Source organism: Phaenicophaeus curvirostris, chromosome 19, assembly GCF_032191515.1.
Source record: "Phaenicophaeus curvirostris isolate KB17595 chromosome 19, BPBGC_Pcur_1.0, whole genome shotgun sequence".
Taxonomy (NCBI): domain Eukaryota; kingdom Metazoa; phylum Chordata; class Aves; order Cuculiformes; family Cuculidae; genus Phaenicophaeus; species Phaenicophaeus curvirostris.
In genome coordinates, this window is record NC_091410.1 from 2944005 (window position 1) to 2966666 (window position 22662).

At 46.8% G+C, this 22662-nt stretch overlaps 1 protein-coding gene across 1 annotated transcript in view; it reads left to right on the plus strand.

Moving 5' to 3' along the window:
* The window catches only part of COX10 (cytochrome c oxidase assembly factor heme A:farnesyltransferase COX10), a 113932-nt gene that overhangs the window by 75919 nt on the left and 15351 nt on the right, over positions 1 to 22662 (plus strand). The window contains exons 5-6 of the mRNA XM_069872346.1: positions 857 to 927; positions 20667 to 20899. Coding sequence (XP_069728447.1) covers positions 857 to 927; positions 20667 to 20899 — 304 coding nt within the window. The remainder of the gene's footprint in view (positions 1 to 856; positions 928 to 20666; positions 20900 to 22662) is intronic.

A 22662-nucleotide genomic window follows, 5' to 3' on the forward strand; every position in this document is an offset into this window, starting at 1 on the left:
GCTCACCAGAATTGGCATCCTACCCCAAAACCTCAGACGTCATGTCAGGAAGGATAAATACATTGACAAATACATCCTGCTGGTTCTATAAGCAAAGATATGCTGATTATTTGTATTTTTATTTTGTACATATAAAGCTAAATGCCTGTACAGCTCACTGTGTAACGTCCTTTATAAATCAGATGACACCAAAGCCTGCAGAGATTCCTCGTGTGAAGGCAGCATGGCCTGGATTCTCCCATGGTTGGTGTTTGAAGTCAGACTGGGTTGGCACGTTAAATCATACCTTATGGAATGTTGGGTCCCTGCTGTGAGTAGGGTATGGTTGGGCTCGATGATCCTGTAGGTCTTTTCCAACCTAGTGATTCTGTGATTCTGAGTACTGGGTGCTCAGCGCCGTGTTTTATACAAGCTGATTGATTTGGGGTGGATTTGGGGCTCTTAGGAGTTCAATGGTCTTGAGAAGAATCTCATGCTTTTCTTTTAAATACCAGCAACCCAATGTTTTAAAGGGGGGGTTGTGTTCATAGGAAACTGGGGACAGGGCTGCGTGTCTATGTTTGGAGAAAAGCGGTGTCAAACCTGCAGAGGTCAGGACTCGGAATCAAACTCCACTTCAAATGAGTAACCAGGGAGGACTCGCATAAACTGGATTTGTCCTCCAGGTAATTTTCTTTCTAAGAGGATGCCAAAAGCATCAAAGCTTGGTAAAAGAAGTTTGCCATTTTCGTAGTATTTCTGAACCTTCAAAACTGGAGATGAAAGCACCTGCAGATGCAGCCCGTGCGCTCCACGCATGGCCTCCTGCCCGGCATCCTTTCATTTTCATTCTTCCTCTTTTTTTTTTTTATTGCAGTTCTTTGAGGTTCCATTCGACTCAAACATGAACAGGACAAAGAACAGGCCGCTGGTGCGAGGACAGATCAGGTAAGGCTCCGCACCCCGCGCCGGCTGACGGGAAAGGAGGCCTCGCGATGCTTTCATCTATCGCCAAGCTCCTGTCTCTCTTCAGATGACAGAAAATAGCACTGTCAGACAAAAGACTTAAGAAAGACATGCACCTCTCTGTCCTTTGCAGTTTCTTCATATTTTTAGCTGTCATTGAGGAGTCTAGGGGATTGGCTACCTTCAAGAATTCTGAATTTCCACACACAGCTCGTGTTGTGCATTTCTGCATGTGCTGACTACACACCGTGGTAGCGTGTGATCGCGTTCCACTGAGCTTTTGTATTACTTTATAACAGTGAATCTTCAAATGTTACATCATAGAACAAACACAACAGTGTAAATAGTTTCTGGAGGCCACATTTATCTGTTCGATCATAGCCCTCCATTGGTACCTCCTGGCAGAGGTGTCTGCAACTGATTTTGTAGTGGTTTTGTAAGGCACTGTGTGGCTTTGCTTTTCCTTTAGCACAAAGATGGGGTGGAAACTCGAAATGGTGAAAATACAGGACAAATTTGTCACCATTGAGTGGCTCATCATCCGTATGTAAATCCTCCCCAACGACAAAATCCACCCTGTTATTTGCAAAGGAATTCCCTTAAAAAAAAACCTTCCTTCACTCTGATTTCTGGATTCTCCATCAGTGTGGATTCTTCAAGGCTGTTTTCCAGCTGAAATGCAAAGTAAAAAAGAACATCAACAAAAAACTGCAACTTCTTTGCAAACTGAAACTGAAGGCCCAATTCATAAATGATTCAACAAACAATTTTAGTATTGTGTTTCCACGGGTTGTGCCTAGGATTATTTCTAACAAAACTCCGTTTTCCCTGAGGCGTCTGCGAGCAGTTGGTCCTGTTTAGTTCTGTGCTTTATCCATCACCTTCGGAGAGCTGAAAAAAACGTGATGGATGAGATTACAGGAAAATTGAGACAAAATACTAAAGCAAACCTTGGGGGTAAATTCCCTCGCGTTGTAAATAGTGAGAGCACTTCAATAAACTTGTGATTGGCTCTCGAGGATAGCGCTAATTGCACATTCCTGAGTTGAGTTGATTTTACTTAAAAGCATCTTTTAGGGAACACTGCTGTGAGGGCAGCTGTCATACATGCAGTAAGGACAAAGGTGAATGGCTTTAAATTGAAAGGGGGAAGATTTAGACTGGATATTAGGAAGAAATTCTTCATGATGAGGGTGGGGAGGCCCTGGCCTCCTGGTTGCCCAGAGCAGTGGTGGCTGCCCCATCCCTGGAGGTGTTCAAGGCCAGGTTGGATGGGGCTTTGAGCAACCTGATCCAGTGGGAGGTGTCCCTCCCCATGGCAGGGGGTGGAACTGGATGGGCTTTGAGGTCCCTTCCAACCCAAACCGTTCTGTCATTCTATGACTTTTTCAATTGTTTATCGTAGTCCATGAGCAGGGCTTGCAGGGCTTCTGGAGTCAAAAGTATAGCCAGGAATCTTGCTGTCAGCTTTTGATTTAGAGAAGGGGATTTGTTTTATATGTTTCCAGTGTCCTTAAATGAACTCCACCATCGTCTGACTGCAGCACAGATTGGGAAAACCACATTTAACAGATTTTCTTACTTCTCCCCCCCCACATTTATATTTGCTTTCACCACAAAACGGTAATGTTGGGGACTTGGGGTAATTGCTCATCAATCTATCTACCTGGCTGTCAACAGCTCATTAAAAGTTCTTTAAAGTGTCACTTACCTTGACTAATGCCGGCCTCGGTCCCCGTAGACGCTGAGCATCCAGCCCTTGGCCAGGGTTGTTTCTGCCGCAGAGTGCCGGAAGAGAATGTTCCCGTGCAAAGAATATGACCTGGTTCTCTTTGGCCACATATTTCCGGGTGTTTTTTGAACACTTTCCTTCCTGGCTGCTTAAGTAAGCCTCATAAATAGTTTTGCTAAAACAAATCAGAGACAGGTGACACAGAGCTGGATAAATTGTGTGGAAGAAACTGGTGTCATGGCTCTGGGAAGGAACCCAGAGAGCTTATGGTGTTTGCAGAGTTCTGGCCAAAACTTTGTCTGGCATTTGAGTTTTGACATTTTCCTATCTTCAGCTGCCTCACATCATGAAATGCTTGGTGCATTTTTAATTCTGCTGTGTTGCGTCTATGATATCCAGTGTAAATGAGGCATCCTTTTATGGTCCATCATCACTGCACTGACATGGGGGTTCTGCCCCTCTGCTCTGCTCTGGTGAGACCCCACCTGGAGCCTTGTCTTCAGTTCTGGAGTCCTCAGCACAGGAAGGACATGGAGCTGCTGGAGCGAGTCCAAAGCAGGGCACGGAGATGATCCAAGGGCTGGAGCACCTCCCATACGAGGACAGGCTGAGAGAGTTGGGGTTGTTCAGCTTGGAGAAGAGAAGGCTCTGGCGAGACCTTAGAAGAGCTTCCAGTACTGAAAGGGGCTCCAGGAAAGCTGGGGAGGGGCTCTTGATCAGGGAGTGCAGGGACAGGACAGGGGGGAATGATTTTCAGCTGAAAAAGAGGAGATTGAGATGAGGCTTATGCAGAAATGTTTTGCTGTGAGGTTGTGAAGGGCCTGGCCCTAGTTGCCCAGAGCAGGGGTGGCTGCCCCATCCCTGGAGGTGTTCAAGGCCAGGTTGGATGGAGCTTTGAGCAACCTGATCTAGTAGGAGGTGTCCCTGCCCATGGCAGGGGTTGGAACTGGACGGGTTTTGAGGTCCCTTGCAACCCAAACCATTCCATGATTCTGTGATCAGTGAGGAGCCTCAGTAGCTTTCAAGGAAATGCTCCAGGGCTGGGGCTGCATCTGTGGAGATTATCATGGCTGCTGAGGTCCAGGGTGACATACAAGACATTGTTGTCTTCCTAGTGGCACTCAAGGAATGTATAAGTTGGGTGGCTTTAGCCCAACCATCCCTGCGGTCAGCACCTATGAGCCAGGAGCCAGTTCCACAGCGATCTCTGGAAGGATGGGATTCGGTAAAGCAGTTGTCTTCTGTGCTTTGTGAAGTCCTCTCCATACTTTGTTAACTTTAAAGCTGAACTAGTTCTCTAGAGGCTCAGCGTGCCTCTCCTGTGTGTACTTTATGTCATTTGGCTTGGACCAAACCACACTGGCAGTGACACAGAGGGCTCTGCTGAGCAGGGACTGCTGAACATAGCACAGGAGGACATACACCTCATCTGCCAGCCCCAAACCCACCGCTGATGCTCTCAGGGAATCTCCTGCCCCTGTTGCTAGCTTTGTGGCAAACAGCACCTGATTGTGCAGTGACCACTTGCTTTGTGATGTCCTGATTAATTTGTAAGGCTTGGAAAAAGCTTTCCCTTTGAGCAGTGAGGTGTAACCATCCTTATTCTCTGTTCAGAGAATAATCAGAGACATCCTGTCACAAAAATAACCTGAGTAGACCCAAACGCAGCATGTACCAAATGCCACCCATCATTCCAGCCTGCCCACGTGTCCTGCTCCCCACTCTGACCCCTCCAGTCGTGTTTGGAAATGCAAACAGCTTGAGATGTTCCTCATACTTTGGCTGCACGGTTGAACTCATCGAGAGTGTTTGCATTTTGCATTAGAACAACAGCTGATGTTATTTTTCCTGCTAGGAATTGTTTTGGTATCATTGTTGAGGAGAAATTTCATGTGCCCACACAATCTTAGATTTTACTGAGATTACGCAGCTTTTCCCACTTTCCTGTTTGGTATGAGTTATTCCCTTGCTTTTTAATATAATGCATTTAATTTTCCTGCAGGTGAGTTTAAATAAATCTCTGCATTATCTGCATGAGCTTGGCCTTGAGGGTGACAAGTGTCCTGCTCCGTTGTGTTGTGTAGTGGTGGGTTTGATGCCCCCTACCCAGAGCTGCACGCACTCTCGTTAGAGAGCGGCTGGTTTATGAACTTGCAGTCCTGATGGATCTGCTGTGCTGGGCACTCATAAAACACTTAGTGATTGTACAGGAACAGCTAATTCATCAAACACTATGTGCAAAAGAACTTGTTCACGACCATGTAGACACCTTGCCGTTCTGCTCCCGTTGTAGCTGGTTTGTAGCTGTTTTCTGTGCCAGCTCCTTTGTCTTTGGTCTTAGCAGGGCTGCAGAGTGACCTGGGAGCACAGCTGGGATCTCCCCCTTGCGTTACCTCTGGGATTCATGTCACTCGGGCCATGAGGCATTGTACAGGCAGCATCGGAGGTTGGCTTCAGCTGGAAGGGATGCCAGGGGAAGCTCTGAAGTCAGGCCTGGCTGCTCCAGCCTTTGTCCAGGCTTGTCTCAAGAACCTTCAATATAAGAAAAAAAGCTGTGGGATTTAATGATATTTTCCTGATGCAGAATATGCTCTCAGTCTTGCTTTTCATTGCGCATTTGAGAAGCTGAAGTCCATTAACTTGGCAGAAGGTGGTTTATGTCACACATAGTCACACAGGTAACTGGGTGCTTTAACCTGGGGTACTTCAGAAGAAATAGTTTGTTGTGTTGTTTGGTAAATATTTATTCCTAGAATCCCATTAACCTCCTTATGGAGCAGTGCAGAAGGAGCTGTGCTCTGTAGATGAGCTTCTCAGTTCTTATAGTTACAGTTGATAGTGATTGCAATTAATGGAGACAGCAGCGCTCTCCCTACTGTTGACATTTCAGAGTGGAGCGCTGTCTTTGGTCAGGTTAAACTGTGAGCCAAACTCATGAAGAATCAGACCAAAAAGAGCTCCTAGGTTAGAAATGGCTCCGTAGATTGCTTATGACTATGAATTGTAGTTAGAATTGCAAATGTATCTTGGATGTTCATAAACTGATAGAAAATAGCAACACGTCCGACTTCCCGTGGTGATTCACAAACACGTTGTGGTTCAAGATTATTTCAACGTAAGCTGAGTTTTCCACTGTGATTGACCTTCTACTACAAACTGTAGTGAAACCGATCCGTGCTGAGAATCTTCATGTGCACTTAGAAGAAATGCCCCAATAATCATTGATAATACCTAGAATTATGGAATCATGGAATGGTTTGGACTGGACGGGACCGTAAAGCCCATACAGTTCCAACCCCTTGCCATAGGCAGGGACACCTCCCACTGGATCAGGGGCTCCAAGCCCCATCCAACCTGGCTTTGGACACCTCCAGGGATGGGGCAGCCACCACTTGTCTGGGCAACCTGTTTGTCATGAGCTTGATGCTCCGTGTGCTGACACTGATGTAAATCAGGAGCATTTCTGTTGGTGTGAGCAGAGCAACACTGATGTGAGTGAGAGGAAACCTATGTACTCATCTCTTGCTGAACCTGCAGAAAGCATTTGGCCAGCCCCTGTGACAGCCTGTGGTTTAACCCTCCCAATTCGTTCTGGAATGACCATGATTCCCACTCAGGGATCAGGCTCCTCTAAGGTGGTGGCTCTGCTCCCCTGGGTGGTCATTTTGGACAGGTTTCATTCAACTTAAGGTAAAACAAATCAAACAAAACCTCCGTAAAGTGACGGTGCTACAGGAATAATCGTTGTGAAGGGATCAGATCTGCATTCCCTGCAGGGAAACATTCCAATATCTTGTTTAGAAAATACCTTATTTTAGAGGGGCTGCCCTGAGATCTTTCTGAATGATAAAAATGTTTTTTTTTTTCAGCAGGAGCCTTTCCTCTTGTTTAAACAGGGCATAATTCAAAGCAGACCTCACCACCGCAGCCTTTTCAAGCAGTTTTTTATCCTGCTTGTATTCAGGCTTTATTATTTGAAAACAAGTCAATGCATTCCTTCCCCACCACCACCCTCCTGCCTGCCTTTTTTTTCCTGCCCTGTGTTTTCCAGAAGCTGTCATTAACTGTATTTGGTAAACAAGAAATTAAAAAGGCAGCTTTATATTCTGGATGTGTACAATTGCGTGTAAAAATGCAATTCTTGCCTTTCAAACAGTAGAATATTCTTTATTTTCTTCCTGGCACGGCCACATCAGGGAGAGGTGGGGGGGTTTGAAACCTTGAGGCTAAAACAGAGTTTAATGAGGATAAAACCCACATCAAAGGATGGACTAATGGAATGATACAATGCTTACTGTGTTGCTTTCCCAAAGGGGATATGGATGACAGTACTTATATTTCAATTATCTCTTCGCTGCCTGCACGGGTTGTTGATTAAATGGTTCGGAGGTATTAGAGTCATTCTGTAGAATCCGCTGAGGAATGGGGATGCTGCACATTATCCTGCGATCAAAATGCGTATTAGCAGGGAATTATACAGCTCTAACTGCACATATATTTTGTTTCTCTGGGCAATAAAGAGGGTTGCTTTAATAACTCTGACATTACATTCAGATTCGTTTCAATCGAAACGAAGGAATTGCTGGCTCTCCAGCTTGCGCCTTCAACTCCCTCCTCCTGCCTGGACCCAGTTCTGCCGCAGCTCCGTGGAGCCATTCCTTAGCAGGCGTTTCTGTTTGGTAAACACAAATCCTGCAGGAACACTTGACCCCTCCTGCCTTGCTGCCTTTCACCCGAGGAGCCTTTACCGACGAGTTATTTAGCCAAATCTTTAATTGCACGTGGGACAGTTGATAAATCAAAGTGCATTGTACATCGCCCCGGTCAGGAACCATCCCAGATGCTCCTGTATAAAGCCGGAGTCACGGTGCATTTGGTTAAAGAGGAGCTCCATCTGCTTGCGGGAAGCACTGTGGAGTGGCGATATGGGCTCCTAATGGAGTTGTCTTATCCGCTCATGTCAGCTCCTCGCCGGGGGGTAGAGCCCCGCGCGCTGGAGGCAGCTCAGCCTTTGTACACTAATCCGTCCATCTTTGTGTCTGGTATCAACGGCCCCTTGGACATCAGTTGTAGCCATTGACTCCTTTCTTTTTTAACTGACTGGTGATGAGTTGTTTTCTTCAAAGGTGATGTTGAAGTGAGTTTTTCCCCTTACGCTGCGCTAACAGCACAATTAAAGCTCAAAGCCTGGGATCCTTTCCCCAGCCGAGTGCTGTATTCTCCTGGTGGCTCTTCCTCCCTTGTGTGTCAAACATTTCAGGTCGGTGTTTGTAAATTTTGGCTTAATGCGATCAAAATCCCCACACTTTGTTCCCTGGATGAGTATTGAACCTTATCTGGTTTAACTACAGCAGAATCATTATTCAACACGAGCAAAGTGTTGTAGGCAATGTCACCACTCAACAAGTCCATTACAGAGCTGCCTCTGATGGAAAGCTGCTACGCCCTGAGATCTGTTTACAGTGAGTGGTGTTGGAGGTGCATTTCCTCCTGCAAAGGACAGAGTTTATCAGGCCTTATGCAAGTTATAACTTACATGTTATCAGCTTCACAAGTGAGATATGAAAGAGGTTTTCCTTGCAGTTTAATTAGCTGTGCTAACACAGATGCTTGCTTTATGACTGGAAAATCCGCATTCCTGGGGCTGAGATACATGGAGAACCTCTTTGATATCTTTAAGATTTTGCTAGGGACTGGAATCACAAGGAATATTGTGTTATAAATCACTCTGTAAAGGGGACTGTGAGCCATGGCAACTTGTATTCCTGCCCGCGTGTGACAGTGATTATGTTGTACTTGTGCACTTTGACGGTACATGAAGGGATTTTTCTAGGTTTTGGTTTCTTTTCTGCCAAACTTCTGTAAAATATAACTCCAGATGCTGATTGGGGATAAACTAACAAATAATAATGCAGAAATCCCCAAACACAAGCATCCTCATCTGCTTCACCTCTCAGGTGAAACATAGCAACTCTATAGAATGTTCAAATGACCTGAATATCGAATGGGTGCTTGCAGTGTGGCGGAGGAGTCTGCAGATGGGCAGGAGGGAGGTGACTTCAATCGCAATGTGATCGGTTCGTCTGTGCAATTGCTCTTCCACTTCATGGTGTCCAGAGCCTGGCCCTCCTTCCAGCACATCAGCACTGATCCATTTCTGAAAGGTAGGGGTTAGGAGGATGGGACCAGACTCTGCTTAGGGGAGCCCAGCAACAGGACAGGGGGCACTGGGCACAAACTGGAGTCTGGGATGCTCCACCTGGACATAAGAACAAATTTCTTCCGTGTGCAGTTGATGGAACCCTGGAACCGGCTGCCCAGGGATGTGTGGAGTCGCCTTCTCTTGAGATATTCAAACCCGCCTGGACATGTTCCTGTGCAACCTGCTCAAGGTGACCCTGCTTTAGCAGGGGTTGGACTGGATGAGCTCCAGGGGGTCCTTCCAACCCCAACCGTTCTGGAATTTTGTGACCTTACTGCAGACCACTGCTTCTTGTCCTGCTGTCTGTGAGTGTAAGGAATAACTTTGTTCCTCCCACTGCCATTGCTCCTGAGAACATAGTTGGAGTCAGTGGTCCTGTCCCAGGAGTGGCTGGACTCTCTTTTCTCTTTTCTACTTTTGAATTGTTTGATAAATCCTCCAGGACTTCAGTTTTCTCCCTCTTAATGAGATCGAGAACTGGCCTGAGACTTCTTTACCCACTGCTCTCCACACGCTGGCCGGGGGCTCTGCAGAATCCCCTGTGAGAATGGATCACTGTCGGTTATGGAAAGATGTTTCTGGAGATGCCGTATTATCCGTCCTGTTTGTCTGTTGATCCCTGGTTCTTAAACAGAGGGACGACTGGGATTTTTAATCAAATGGATGGCTCACTTAACTGCTGTGCTCTAGGGGTGTGTTAGGTTAAAGAGAAAGATTTACTTTAAATATGACAGGGCACATCTTTCACATTTACTGTGGGTTTGTCCTGTAAGCACTTCAGAAAAATATTTACATTTGGTGACTGTGAAGGCAATCGTTCATCCCTCTCTCCTGCCTAACAAAGCCGTACGACAGGGAGCGCGCTCACACCGCGGGGCTGTTGGGGCTGGTAGGGTCAGCAGCCTGGGGTGGACAGCGAGGGCAAGAAGAGCAGAAACCGTTTGTAAGGGAGCATTTTTAATCTCTCACATCGAGCACAGTGACAAGGCCCAGTTGGAGCTGCTGTTCAATACCAAAGAGCATCCTAAAATGTTTTGTTTCTGTTTCAACACGTTGTTTGTGAACATGGGGCAGATGACTCCAAGCTGAGTGGTGCACTTGACACGTGAGAAGGCTGGGATGTCATCCAGAGGGACCTGGACAAGCTGGAGAAATGAGCCCACGTTAACCTCAGGAGGTACAATGAGGCCAAGTGTAAGGTCCTAGACTTGGATCCTCGGCTGCACCCAAAGCAGAGGGACCAGCAGGGAGGGAGGGGATTCTGCTCCTCTGCTCTGCTCTGGTGAGACCCACCTGGAGCCCTGAGTCCAGTTCTGGTGTTCTCAACAAAGAAAGGACGCGGATATGCTGGAGTGAGACTAGAGGAGGCCACGGAGATGATCCAAGGTCTGGAACATCTCCTGCATGAGGACAGGCTGAGAGAGTTGGAGTTGTTCAGCCTGGAGGAGAGAAGGCTGTGGGGAGACCTTAGAGCAGCTTCCAGTACTGAAAGGGGCTCCTGGAAAGGTGGGGAGGGACTTTGTTGCAAGGCCTATTGTGACAGGACAAGGAGGTTTTAAACTAAGGGAGGGGAGATTTAGACTGGATATAAGGAAGGATTTTTTACAGTGAGGGTGAGGGAGGACCTGGCCCAGGTTGCCCAGGGCAGTGGTGGCTGCCCACTCCCTGGAGGTGTTCAAGGCCAGGCTGGATGGGGCTTGGGGCTCCTGATCCAGTGGGAGGTGTCCCTGCCCATGGCAGGGAGGTGGAACCAGATGACCTGTAAAAGTGTCTTCCAGCCTGAAGCATTCCATGATTCTGTGTTTCTAACTGCAAGTTCCAGGGTTTGCTGAGCTGTCTCACCCCAAACCTGTAGTCGCTTTGGTCTCAGCAGACTCTTGAACCCATGAACAATGAAGACCAGATCCTGGCATTGTTTCTGTGAAGTTAGGCTGGAAAAAATGAGGGCAGGATCTGTTTAGGAGAAAGCTCTATGCTGAGAGCAGGACACCCAATTCTTCTGTTTCCAGTGGAGTTGGAATTTCTCTTGCCTCATCTCAACATTCCTGTCGTGTCTTTGTGGAAACTTGCAGCAAAATTGATCAAGCCAATTTTGATTTACGAAAGCGTAAAAATGAGGGATGTGTCCCTCTCAAGATGAAATGAGTCTTTTAAATAAGCCATGTTTGTTTATGATGGTTTTAAAGCCCTTCGCTCTGACAGGGGAGGCAGAACATCTGCAGCTCAAGTTCTGGAGCAGCAAGGGGCATGAATTGCCTCCAGTTTGGTTAAAATGCTGTATTGGTGATCATTTTATACAACACAACTATGGCAGGGTGGCTTGGGCTCCACACATGGGCTGTTTCTTCCTTGGGAGAGAAATTAATTGACACTGACACAGAATATTTTATCCCTGTCTGCATTTATTTACACTTCTAAACGAGTCTGTTAGGTAGCAAAGTGAGAGGTGGGCTGGCAATTCAGTGGCAGAAGGCAACTCCATGATGAGATGCGGTGTTTCTCCTTTGCTGAGCTCCATACATGTGAGGTTCTCACTGTCTGACATTCCTTGAGAGATTCAGACACCACTCCATTTCCCTGCTGATGGTCTGGATGTCATTGGAAACCACAGCCAGGTTGGTGATGTTGGGCCTGGCTGAGCCCTGCGGGCAAAGGAAAGGTGTTTGGGATGACTTCTTTCACAGATTTGCATTTTAAAGAGGTTTATTGAGGTTCAGGACTGTAAACATTTTGCCTGGCGATGAGCTCCTGATTTAAATGTGCCTAAATTCTGCCCATTAATCCATCTCCAAAGGGTTTTTAGGAGCACCAAGAAGTCTCGCGCCCCATCCTAGCACAGAGTTCCCCCTCAGCTCCCATTTTGTGCAACAATTTGCGTTTAGAACTTTTCCACTATTTTCCACACTATTTTGTTTTAAATTTGTGGAAAAGTAGTGCCCAGTGTGAGATCATCAACACCTTTGACTTCTTTCTTACCAGAAAGCAAATCACAAAAAGCCAGTTACAAAGCTGTAAGCAGGCAGAACTGCAGTGAGTGTGTTCTGGTGCTGAGAAACTGTGTTACGCTCAGTTAAAGGGAACTTGATACCAAATTCAGTACTTCTAGGGCATGCAGAGCCCGATCTGCCCCAGCAACACATTTTTTGAGGACAAGATACTGGACGCTGACAGAATGTGGATGCTTCTTAACCTGGGAAGGCAAAGTCAAAGAATTCATTAAAAAAAATACCCAGAAGTCTTGACATAGCTTCCTATTTTTTTGTGCTTCCTTAAGACCTACTGTTAGTCATCAGTGGGGAATGATGGACAACCGTGGATTCTAGTATTTGGAGTTGATGGGGAAAAAAATGAATTCCCAATTAAAAGTGTAATTTAGCTTCACGTTTTAGTTTTAAAATACCTCATCTTTCATCCTCGCCAGGAATCCTGATCTTCCTTATGTGACTGAGAGAGAATAAATGAATATATATTAAGTTATTTCAGTACAATTTTCCTTAAAAAGAGCACCAGTTTAGCTCATTAGTAGAAATAGAATTCTGGTGATTGGCAGGATTTGGCCTCAACCAGCAGGTTCTTGGGCTTTCCCTAATGTGCAGTCACAGGGCACCAGTGGAAGGTCATAGAATCATGGAAAGGTTTAGGTTTCTTCCCGAAATCTCATCTCAATCTCCCCTCTTTCAGCTGAAAATTTTCCCCCTAGTCCTATCCCTGCATTCTCTGATCAAGAGCCCCTCCTCAGCTTTCCTGGAACCCTTTTCAGTACTGGAAGCTGCTCTAAGGTCTCGCCAGAGCCTTCTCTTCTCCAAGCTGAACAACCCCAACTCTCTCAGCCTGTCTTTGTATGGGAGGTGCTCCAGCCCTCAGTTCATCTCTGTGGTTTCCTCTAGACTCACTCCAACAGCTCCATGTCCTTCCTGCGCTGAGGACCCCAGAACTGCGCACAGGGCTCCAGGTGGGGTCTCGCCAGAGTGGAGCAGTGGGGCAGAATCCCCTCCCTCCCTGCTGGTCCCTCTGCTTTGGTGCAGCCGAGGACACAGGCTCCTTTTCTAAAAGTCATCAGCAGTGCAGCTCCGTGTGCAGACGGTGCCGTTGCAATTGCAGTTTCCATTCATGATGTTGCTGCTGCTGCTGCAGAGATTTTACAGTGATCATGAATATGTTTTTCATTAGTGGATATGTACGTACGCAGCCTGAAAGGCTTCTTGTGGAAAGCTAGAATTTCATTTCACTGCTGGTAGATTGCCATCATCCCGTTGTCTGCCGTGATTACTGATTGAGTTTAAACACTGTGTGCCTTACGTTGAGCTTCAAAGCTGTACAAGTAGTTTTCTTAACCTTCCAAATATAATTTTGGGGATGCTACTGTTGCTGTTTGGGGCTAAATGTGCATTTTGCAGCCTTCTGGCTCATTTGTCACAGCCAGTGAACTCTCTGGCACTTGGGCCAGGAGCTGACCTTGCCGCTGCCATCAGGCATCTGTCCATCGGGGGAAACAGGGCTGGAAACTACACCAGTGCAATCCAGATGTCTGCTTGGAGGAGAGGGGTTTTCTTCCCCATGGCTTAAATTGCAGGAGCAGGAAGGGCTTCCATATGTACATACGTTGCTGCAGTGTGTAATGTCCTCAGCTCCTTGAGAGTCTTCCAAAAGGGATGGGATTGCTTGGTGTGAGTTCCAGGGTTGGTGGACTTTCCTGGTTTGCTTGGTGGGTCTCTAAAAGCTGCTGAGGAGGGTTCAGTAGATCTTGGGTGCTGATCTTTAAAAAAATATATCAAAGTTAAACAAAATCACTTGAGTGATGCTCCTCGAGCTGAAGGAGGTGACCAAGGCATAGCTCATGATGTGACATGGTATGACACTCATGGTGATCCCAGGCTCAACTCTGACCCTGGGACTGGTTTTCAGCAACTCCTAGTGTTTCCTGGCTGCAGTAATTGAGAAGATTCTGGGAGATGAGCAAACCTGTAACTCAGCAGCTGTGCAAACGGTAGGTTGGGTGCGTTTCTGTTGCGGATCTCCATGGATCCTCCCCTCTTGGAATGGCCGTGGGCTTTCATGGCCATAGAGCCCTTCAAAGGTATGTGACTTGCACTTAAGTTTGTGTAACCTCTTGTTGCTGCTGGAAAAATGTCAAAAACTTGGGCTGATGTTTTTGTCTGAGTTTGTTAGTAGCTTCAGAAGTCCGAATAACTTACTGATGACCTGGAAAAAATTAGGAAGTGGAGAGGGCTTCCTCCTGCAGACTTGTACAAGCAAGGAGTCTGGAGACATTTTTAGTACCTACTGATTCCAGAAATAATAAACAACGTATGATGCTTACTCCCAAAATCTGATTTTAATTATAGCTTTGGAACAGTGTTCATGCACTGGACTCGTGTCTAAGCCCACAATGGCAGAATCAGATTGCAGGGATGGGAATCACACTCATGTCCTTTGTCTGCCAGGCACCTTCTAAGCTCCCACTGTTTTCAGCCCATCTGTGTGCGAGCTGGCCCAGGTTGCTCTTCTTATTGTTGTGACAGATGGTTTTGACCCTGTATGCAGGTGGAATTTGTGCCTAAATTAGCAATATTGGGATTGATCTGCACCATCAATCTCACCTGTATTGTCTCAGAACTGTTTACCTGGACATGGGAGATGCTGGAGTTGGGGATAATTTAGGACCATTTCTGTGGGCAGCAGCAGCAGAGTGTGGGGAGGAAGTGTTGTGGTCTTGCTGAACCTGTGTCTTGAAGGAAACAGAAATCTCACCAAATAGAACCAAAATCATCAAAAAATAGATAAAATTGCAGTTAAAGGTTAGTCCGTGCAGAATATTTGCCATTATTAAATCCCTTGCAGAGGAAAGCAAGAATGCGCAACTTGGCTTTATTTGGAAGTGGAAATGACTCTAAGTAAGCTCCTTCTCTTCCAACTCTCTTTTTCCCCCAAATCCTGGCTGTGGAGGATGAGATTAGGGGAGGTTCAGCCTCCGCACTTTGCTCTCCCTCTGCCCCATCCTGCCCCTTTTTGGTCCTCACCCTGCATCTGGCAGAGTGCATCCCCGGCCTTGGGGCCTGAGGGACAGTCGTCAATAATAATAAGATCTAGCACAAAATAATCAACCAGTAATTTCCACGTTCCAATCCCATTAAGGTTTTCTGTGCGTGCTGCAGCGAAACAAAAGAGCATTGTTCGTTGGTTGGGTTATTTTTTAGTTTGCACTTTGAGAGGTAGTTGATGTTTCTATAAAAGGATTTTGACAGACAGGGAGAAGACAGAATTTGTTTTGTTACCTTTTGTATTGGGCTTTGAATCTAATTTTCAAATGTAAGTACTTACGCTACACCTGAAAACAACACTGGCGGTCTTAAGTGGCCACTTAGAGTCACGCTTACGCTTGTATGTAAATACGGTTTGTGAGCCCTGTTTCCCATTAACACAAGGTCACAAATTAAGTTTCTTATGTATTTACAGAATGTGGGAACGTGAATTGTATCCAAGTGTGGATTGTGTGAATGTGCCTGTTCAGGGTTCGGGTGGGCTCTGTCTGTGTGAGGGTCAGCACAGTCACACAGAGGTCAGAGCATGTGATGCCTATACAGCAATTCTGCATATTTTGAAATGTGGAATGTTTTCTGGTGCTGTCACAGTTCAGCCCCAGCCCAGGCAATTTCGGCACCTAAAACTGAGCTGTTGAGCTCCCAGTTACCTTCCTTCCACCTCTGGGGAAAGGGAAATAAGAGGAAAAAAGATCTGTGGGTTGGAAACTAGAAGTCCAGTTTTATTGAAATAATAATAATAATTAAATACTAAAATTTATTCAATTATAAGAAATCCCACCCCACACCCACAGACACTGCAGAACAGGCACAGGGAGACGGACAGAAGCCAGGAGGGAGCTGGGCTTGGGAACTGGATTCAGGAACAGATGGGTCCATGAGCAGGGACAACCAGGTGGATGAGGTCCTCACTGGATATTGGCCATCAAAGAAGAGAGAGGATACCCTCGTGATCTCTCAGTTCTATACCAACTGTGATCATATGGGATGGAATCCTCTGTTGGTCACTCTGGGGTCTCCTCTCCTGTCCCCCATCCCTGCAGGTGCCTCCCTTTTCCACCCCTTTCCCTTACCCCTCCCCCAGCTCCAGGATGGCCTTGGTTTCCGTAGGGATAAGTGTAAGCAATGACCTTTCTGCATCCCAGTGCCACGTGTGATCTCTGCCAGGATCACTGTGAAAAAACATGCAGATAACACTCATAAAATAAAGTTACTCGGATGAGGCTGAGCTGAAGTGGGGAACTGATTTTACTCTAGCTCAGACCACAGCAGAGGGACTTTTGTCCAGCTTCTTCATTTTTTTTTCCAAACAAAATTATCTTTAAAGTTTTTCCCCTTTTTCACAATAGTTTTATATTGTGGTTGGAACTGTGCTGCGATGGTTGTCTTCACAAAGTGTTTTGCCGAAGAGGCCATAGAGAATCATATGTGGCAGTGGTGCTGTTGATCCTTACAGGCATTAAAGCTGCTGCTGAGGAATAGATGCAATAATTCATTAGTTATATAGATGGGCAAATGCATTAATTCATTTTCCTCTCTCAGTTTTTCCAGGTAACGCTGTGAGTCAATCAGTGCTGTTATCCATGGCTGTGGAGCCAATTAGATAAATACACACATGTGTAAGGTCATGCACACATGTGTAAGATCATTCTATACGTGTAACCAGCTCAGCTGTAAAGGGCAACTGGTTTCAGAGATTGTGTGATTGCACAGGAATTAAAAGGCTGCTGTGTTGTCCAGAGTTGCTGTGAATGCTATGATGCATGAGGGTCCACAGGGACACTTCATGGTCGTGTGTGCAAGGCATCTCTGAGTATCAGCCTTGTGGGATTCCTCCTGCCTGCTCCCCGTTCCCTCCTGACAGTTTGGGGCTGTCCTTGAGGAGCCCTCCCCAGCCTGACTGGCAGCACAGAGTCATGGAATGGTTTGGGTTGGAAGGGACCTCAAAGCCCATCCAGTTCCACCCCCACTGCCATGGGCAGGGACACCTCCCACTGGATCCAAGCCCCATCCAACCTGGCCTTGAACCCCTCCAGGGATGGGGCAGCCACCACTGCTCAGGGCAACCTGGGCCAGGGCCTCCCAACTCTCACAGCAAAACATTTCTCTCTAAGGTCTCATCTCAATCTCCCCTCTTCCATCTCCCCAGAAACTTCTGTCAGCAAAAGCTTTGAAGTGAACAAGAAACCTGAGTGTCTCTTCTCCTCCTCCTCCTCCTCTTGGATGCTCTCAGCATAGCGTAACTGGGGAGGGCCCGTCTAGGGTGAACTCTGTGGGAGAGAAATGTCAGCACGTTGTCTCTGGATCCTGAGAGGTTTGGTTATTCACTCTCCATGCTGAAGTTCTTTCAGCAGCTTTAAGCTGACTGTGAACGTCTTTTAGCAGCATCACCAAGCAGACTCTGGCATGTGGACTCTCAGTGAAGGAGAGAAGGCCAGCAAGGCAGAACTACCGGTTTTTGGTTCTCCTTGAGGAGGTGTCTGATGTGCTGACATATTGGGTGTTTTAGAGCTGAAATTTGAAGAGAACTCATTTGGCACTTGCAGTATTTTTCCAAAGTCTGATTTTAATCAGCCAAGTAACTGAAACCAACTCCTCCGAAGAATCCCTCATAAACCCTAGGTTCTTACTCAGTGTTTGCTTTCTGAGCTAGCTCCTTGGCCAGTTTTCTAACAGAATATTGCCCTTTTTTTCCCATGGGAGCGATTCCCTTAGCAGAAGTGAACGCCCACCTGAAATGAGGTTTATGTACCAGCATCTGTCACCAGCCTGCACTTAGTGCATGGGATGGTTTAAGGGTGAAGGAAACCAGCTGAGACCCCACAGTCTGACCACCACGTGAGAATTCCCTGGCGTTGCGTTACCCATGACTGATGCTCCTGTGTTGCACGCTGGACTATGTGATAGGACAAGGCTTTATTGGGACGAACTGCATGGACATTGGTGATGGAGTAAATCCAGTGATAGCATCACAGCCTTTCTCCTGCTCCAGAAAGAGATCTGGATCTCCTGTGCTCCTTTGATGATATACAGGCAGCCCGGCAAAGAGTTCATCAAATCGATGAGCCTCATACCACATGCCTGAATTTTGACAGACCTAATCATAGAACCACGGAATGGTTTGGGTTGGAAGGGACCTCAAGGCCCATCCAGTTCCAACCCCCAGTTCCAAAGCCCATCCAGTTCCAGCCCTGATCAGGGTGATCAAAGCCCCATCCAACCTGGCCTTGAACACCTCCAGGGATGAGGCAGCCACCACTTCTCTGGGAAACCTGGGCCACTCCCTCCCCACCCTCACAGGAAAAACATTTCTTCTTAAGATCTCATCTCTATCTCCGCTCTTTCAGCTCAAAATCCATCCCCCTCATCCTATCGGTGCACTCCTTGATCACGAGCCCCTCCTCAGCTTTCCTGTAGTCCCTTTCCATGCTGGAAGCTGCTCTAAGATCTCCCCATAGCTTTCTCTTCTGGCTGAACAACTCTCAGCCTGTCCTCATATGGGAGGTGCTGCAGCCCTTGGATCATCTCTGTGGCCTCTGTTGGACTCACTCCAACATCAAGGAGGACTTTGCTCTCCCAGCGATGCTGGCGATGCTGGCGTGTGAGCTTGCTCTGCGCACGCCTCGTAACCCAAAATCTGCTGTGGGCTTTGAAAAGCTGGATGAAATGCCTTAGTCATTTTAATTTAAATTGAAGGCAGATCTTGGGTGTGAGATTTGCTCATTTTTATTTCTTCCAGTTCTTTCGGATCTCCATACCCTATTGGTCCAACAAAAGTCTTAAAAAACTGTATCTGAATGGTGGGATTTTTTGCTGATAAAACTCCCATAAAATTCATCCCCACCAGCAAATTTTTCTTAAGAGGTTTGGAGCTGTGCTTGCAACACATACTTTGGGGTTAAGGCTTTGCCCAGAGGTCAGAGTGGTTGTGGAATACAAAAGCAGAGTAGTTTTCAATTAGAAAAACGTGTAAAGCTGCACTTCACACAGAGGCGTTTGTTGCTGGCTCACATGTTCTGCACTGACATGGACAACCACAAGTGTGTATTGAGCCATAGGGGTTTTTAAATCACAGAATCACAGAATAACCAGGTTGGAAGAGACCCACCAGATCATCGAGTCCAACCGTTCCTATCAAACACTAAACCATGTCCCTCAGCACCTCATCCACCCGTGCCTTAAACACCTCCAGGGAAGGTGACTCAACCACCTCCCTGGGCAACTCAGTGAAAGCTATTTTCATAGAATCATGGGATCACTGAAGGTGGAAAAGACCTGTAAGATCATGCAGCCCAACCGACAAATTTCCTCCCATCCAGAGGTCCCGCACACCACGTCTAGTAGTGGCATTTCGTTTTCTCTCCCCACTGCACTGAACACCCTCAAAGAAGCACATGTGAAGAGATCTCTGCACATTGATCTTGTGTCAGGGGTCACAAATAAAGCCTCCTGCGGGTTGCCTCACAGTGCTGCCTGTGAAGTGCAGGAGGAGGAGACACCTGGACCTCAGAGGAGGCTGAGGGGAGACCTCATCGCTCTCCCAGCTCCCAGAAAGGAGGTTGTGGTGAGGTGGGTGCTGGGCTCTTCTCCCAAGTAATAGGTGACAGGACAAGAGGAATTGGGCTCAGGTTGCACCAAGGGTTGGATATTAGGAAAAATTCCTTTACCCAAAGAGTGGTGAAGCACTGGCAGAAGCTGCCCAGGGCAGGGGTGGAGTGTCCGTCCGTGGAGGGGTTCAAAGAACCCGTGGCCATGGCACTTGGGGACATGGTTTAGCAGGCATGGTGGGACTGGGCTGGCGGTTGGCCTGGATGAGCTTAGAGGTCCTTTTCAGCTTTAATGTTTCTGTGATTCTGTGACAGTGTGGGTTTGGTCACCAAACAAAAAATGCTTGTTCATCGTATTTGGATGTTAGTTGTGGAATATGTTAGCAGGCATTTATTTACATGGCTTCAACCACTTTCTTACATATCTTGACAGGAGTTCCTAGCCTGCCCCGAGCTCATAGCTGATGGACAGTAGAAATCAACAGAAATAATTTTGCATCTTTGGTGTTTGCTGCTTTTGGCCAAACCCAAAATAAGTTCAGTTCATTCCAATCATACTTAGAAGATAATAAGCTTTAAATTTGATTCAGCATTACTGTTGTGCAACCCCTGCTTGAAGCAGAGAATGAGTTAAGGGGAATGTAGAAAATTCAGCCTTTTTTTTTCCGTAAAGCCTGAAAATACTTTGGTATTGTTGACCTGATTTCAAAACAAATGAATGTACTCTTTTGCTTGTAAATGCTTCTGAATTTTATGTCTCTTGCGTTTCAATCAAGCAATCCTTTGGATGATTGTAAATAATTAAAAACGTGACAAGCTACTGCCATTCTCATTTGCTCTGAACCATTAGAGCTTTGTCCAGAGATCAAAATTTGTTGAGATTAAAATGAACAAGAAGGGTCTTCCGGCAGCACCAGATCTCTGAAGGGCTCTTGGCCTGCAGAAGCTGAATTGCTCTGGTGGACTCAGTGTTCACCAGATCCAGGATCGTGATTGTTCCACACCTGTACTAGGACTGTCTTAACTTTTTAGAACAGCTTTTCTTGGGATGGGGGCTCAGATGGGAACATTTGGGAACATTAGACAAGTGAAAACAATAAAAATCCAATCTGAATTTTTGGGAGGACTTGAAAAGAGCAGGTGGGGTTCATTCTTTCAGGCAGATTATGTCTCAGCCTTGCCTCTTGCTCTCCCCGCAGCCCCCTGCTCGCCGTCTGCTTCGCTGCTTCTTGTGGAGTCCCTGGAATCGCCCTGCTGACGCTCGGAGTAAATCCTCTCACTGGCGCCCTGGGAGCCTTCAACATCTTCCTGTACACGTGCTGTTACACGCCCATGAAGAGAATGAGCATCGCCAACACGTGGGTGGGAGCTGTTGTCGGGGCGATCCCGCCCGTCATGGGCTGGACTGCGGCCACAGGCAGTCTCGACGCTGGTGAGTGTGGAGCGTGGGCGGCTGCGTGAGTGGAGGGCAGCGCTGCCTTCGGGATGGTGAAAAGCACCTACTCAAAAGGCAGCAAAACTTGTTCTTTAGGTGTGTTGACCTGACACTGCTTCAAATGCAGGTAGATATGTGATGTCAGCCTCTGTTAGAGTGGGGTATGATAAGAACTGAAGAAGTAGATCTCCGAGATGGAGATGATCCGAGGGCTGGAGCACCTCCTGTACGAGGCCAGGCTAAGAGAGTTGGCGTTGTTCAGCCTGGAGAAGAGAAGGCTCTGGGGAGACCTTAGAGCAGCTTCCAGTACTGAAAGGGGCTCCAGGAAAGCTGGGGAGGGGCTCTTGATCAGGGAGGGCAGGGATAGGATGAGGGGGAATGATTTTCAGCTGAAAGAGGGGAGACTGGGATGAGATCTCAAGAAGAAATGTTTTGCTGTGCAGGTGGGGCAGCCCTGGCCCAGGTTGCCCAGAGCAGTGGTGGCTGCCCCATCCCTGGAGGTGTTCAAGGCCAGATTGGATGGAGCTTTGAGCAAGCAGATCCAGTGGGAGGTGTCCCTGCCCATGGCAGGGAGGTTGGAACTGGATGGGCTTTGAGGTGCTTTCCAATCCAAACCATTCCATGATTCTATGATTGTATGATTTGATCATTCCCATTACAGGGGCCTTTCAGGACCAAACATGAACTGATAAAACACCTTATCCTATTGAATGTGTGTTTAGGCCATCTTAAAAAGCAATCTAAAAGGAAAATAATGTCTTTGGGATTCCTGTGGAAGAGAGTGATGTAATTTCAGGGTTAAAACCATACCCACTAAGATCCAGCTTCCAAGTCAAGAGAATCTCCAGAGAATCCCCTGATGTGGTTGTTAGTGTCTCTCCATAAGCCAGAAAATATCCCAGGAAGAGAAATTTACTGGTGCATTTTTTAATTGCCCGATTCTTAACTCCTAAGTTATAAATATTCCTTCCCGTCCTCGTGAAAAGCAAACAAAGGGTTCTATTTTAGTGACTGTGAACCATTTTTACACCCCTCATAAAACACTGATCTCCTCAGCAGCTCTGATACAGTTAGGGCCTTGGTTTTCCTGCCAGCTTGAAACTTCAGAACCCAAGTGACTCCACACGGTCGTTTTCTGAAGAAGCCCATGAAGTTCAATTAACAGATCCGTTAGGAATCTTTTTAGCACACACTCACCCCACTGTCTGGCATGTTTAAGGCTTGAATAAGACTTTCCACGACAGGGCTTTTAACCAGAAGTTATCGGGGTCTGTGCAGAGGCCACAGTGCAGTTCTTCATTCGTGCCACGGGCTCCTGGAACAGGCAGTTGGAATTGGCTTTGTGTGCATGTGTTCAGCTCTAATCTGGAGCTGGGAGTTTTTAATTGTGTGTGCTACTTCAGTACAAACATTTACATCTCTGAGAGGTTTTCTTTTATCTAGGCCCCTAAATGATATCTCTGTGTGTGTATCTCACATTAACGCATGCGTGCCAGATGTTGTTAGAAGCTCTGTATTTCTAAAGAGAAAAGAAGTAGTTAAAAACACAAATTGTGTATTTTCAAGAACTTTATCATTCTGGTTGCTGATGTTTAGCCCGTGGATCTTATGTGGGGATGTCTGTGTTGGTTTTGGCTCCTTATTGCAGAGTTGGTGCTGTAAGATGGCTCTTGTGTGCCCGTGTTGCAAAATCCAGCCTGGAGGAGCTGGGGTGAAGAGCTCCCTCCCACCAAGAGCCCTTGCTATAGAGGCTGTCACAC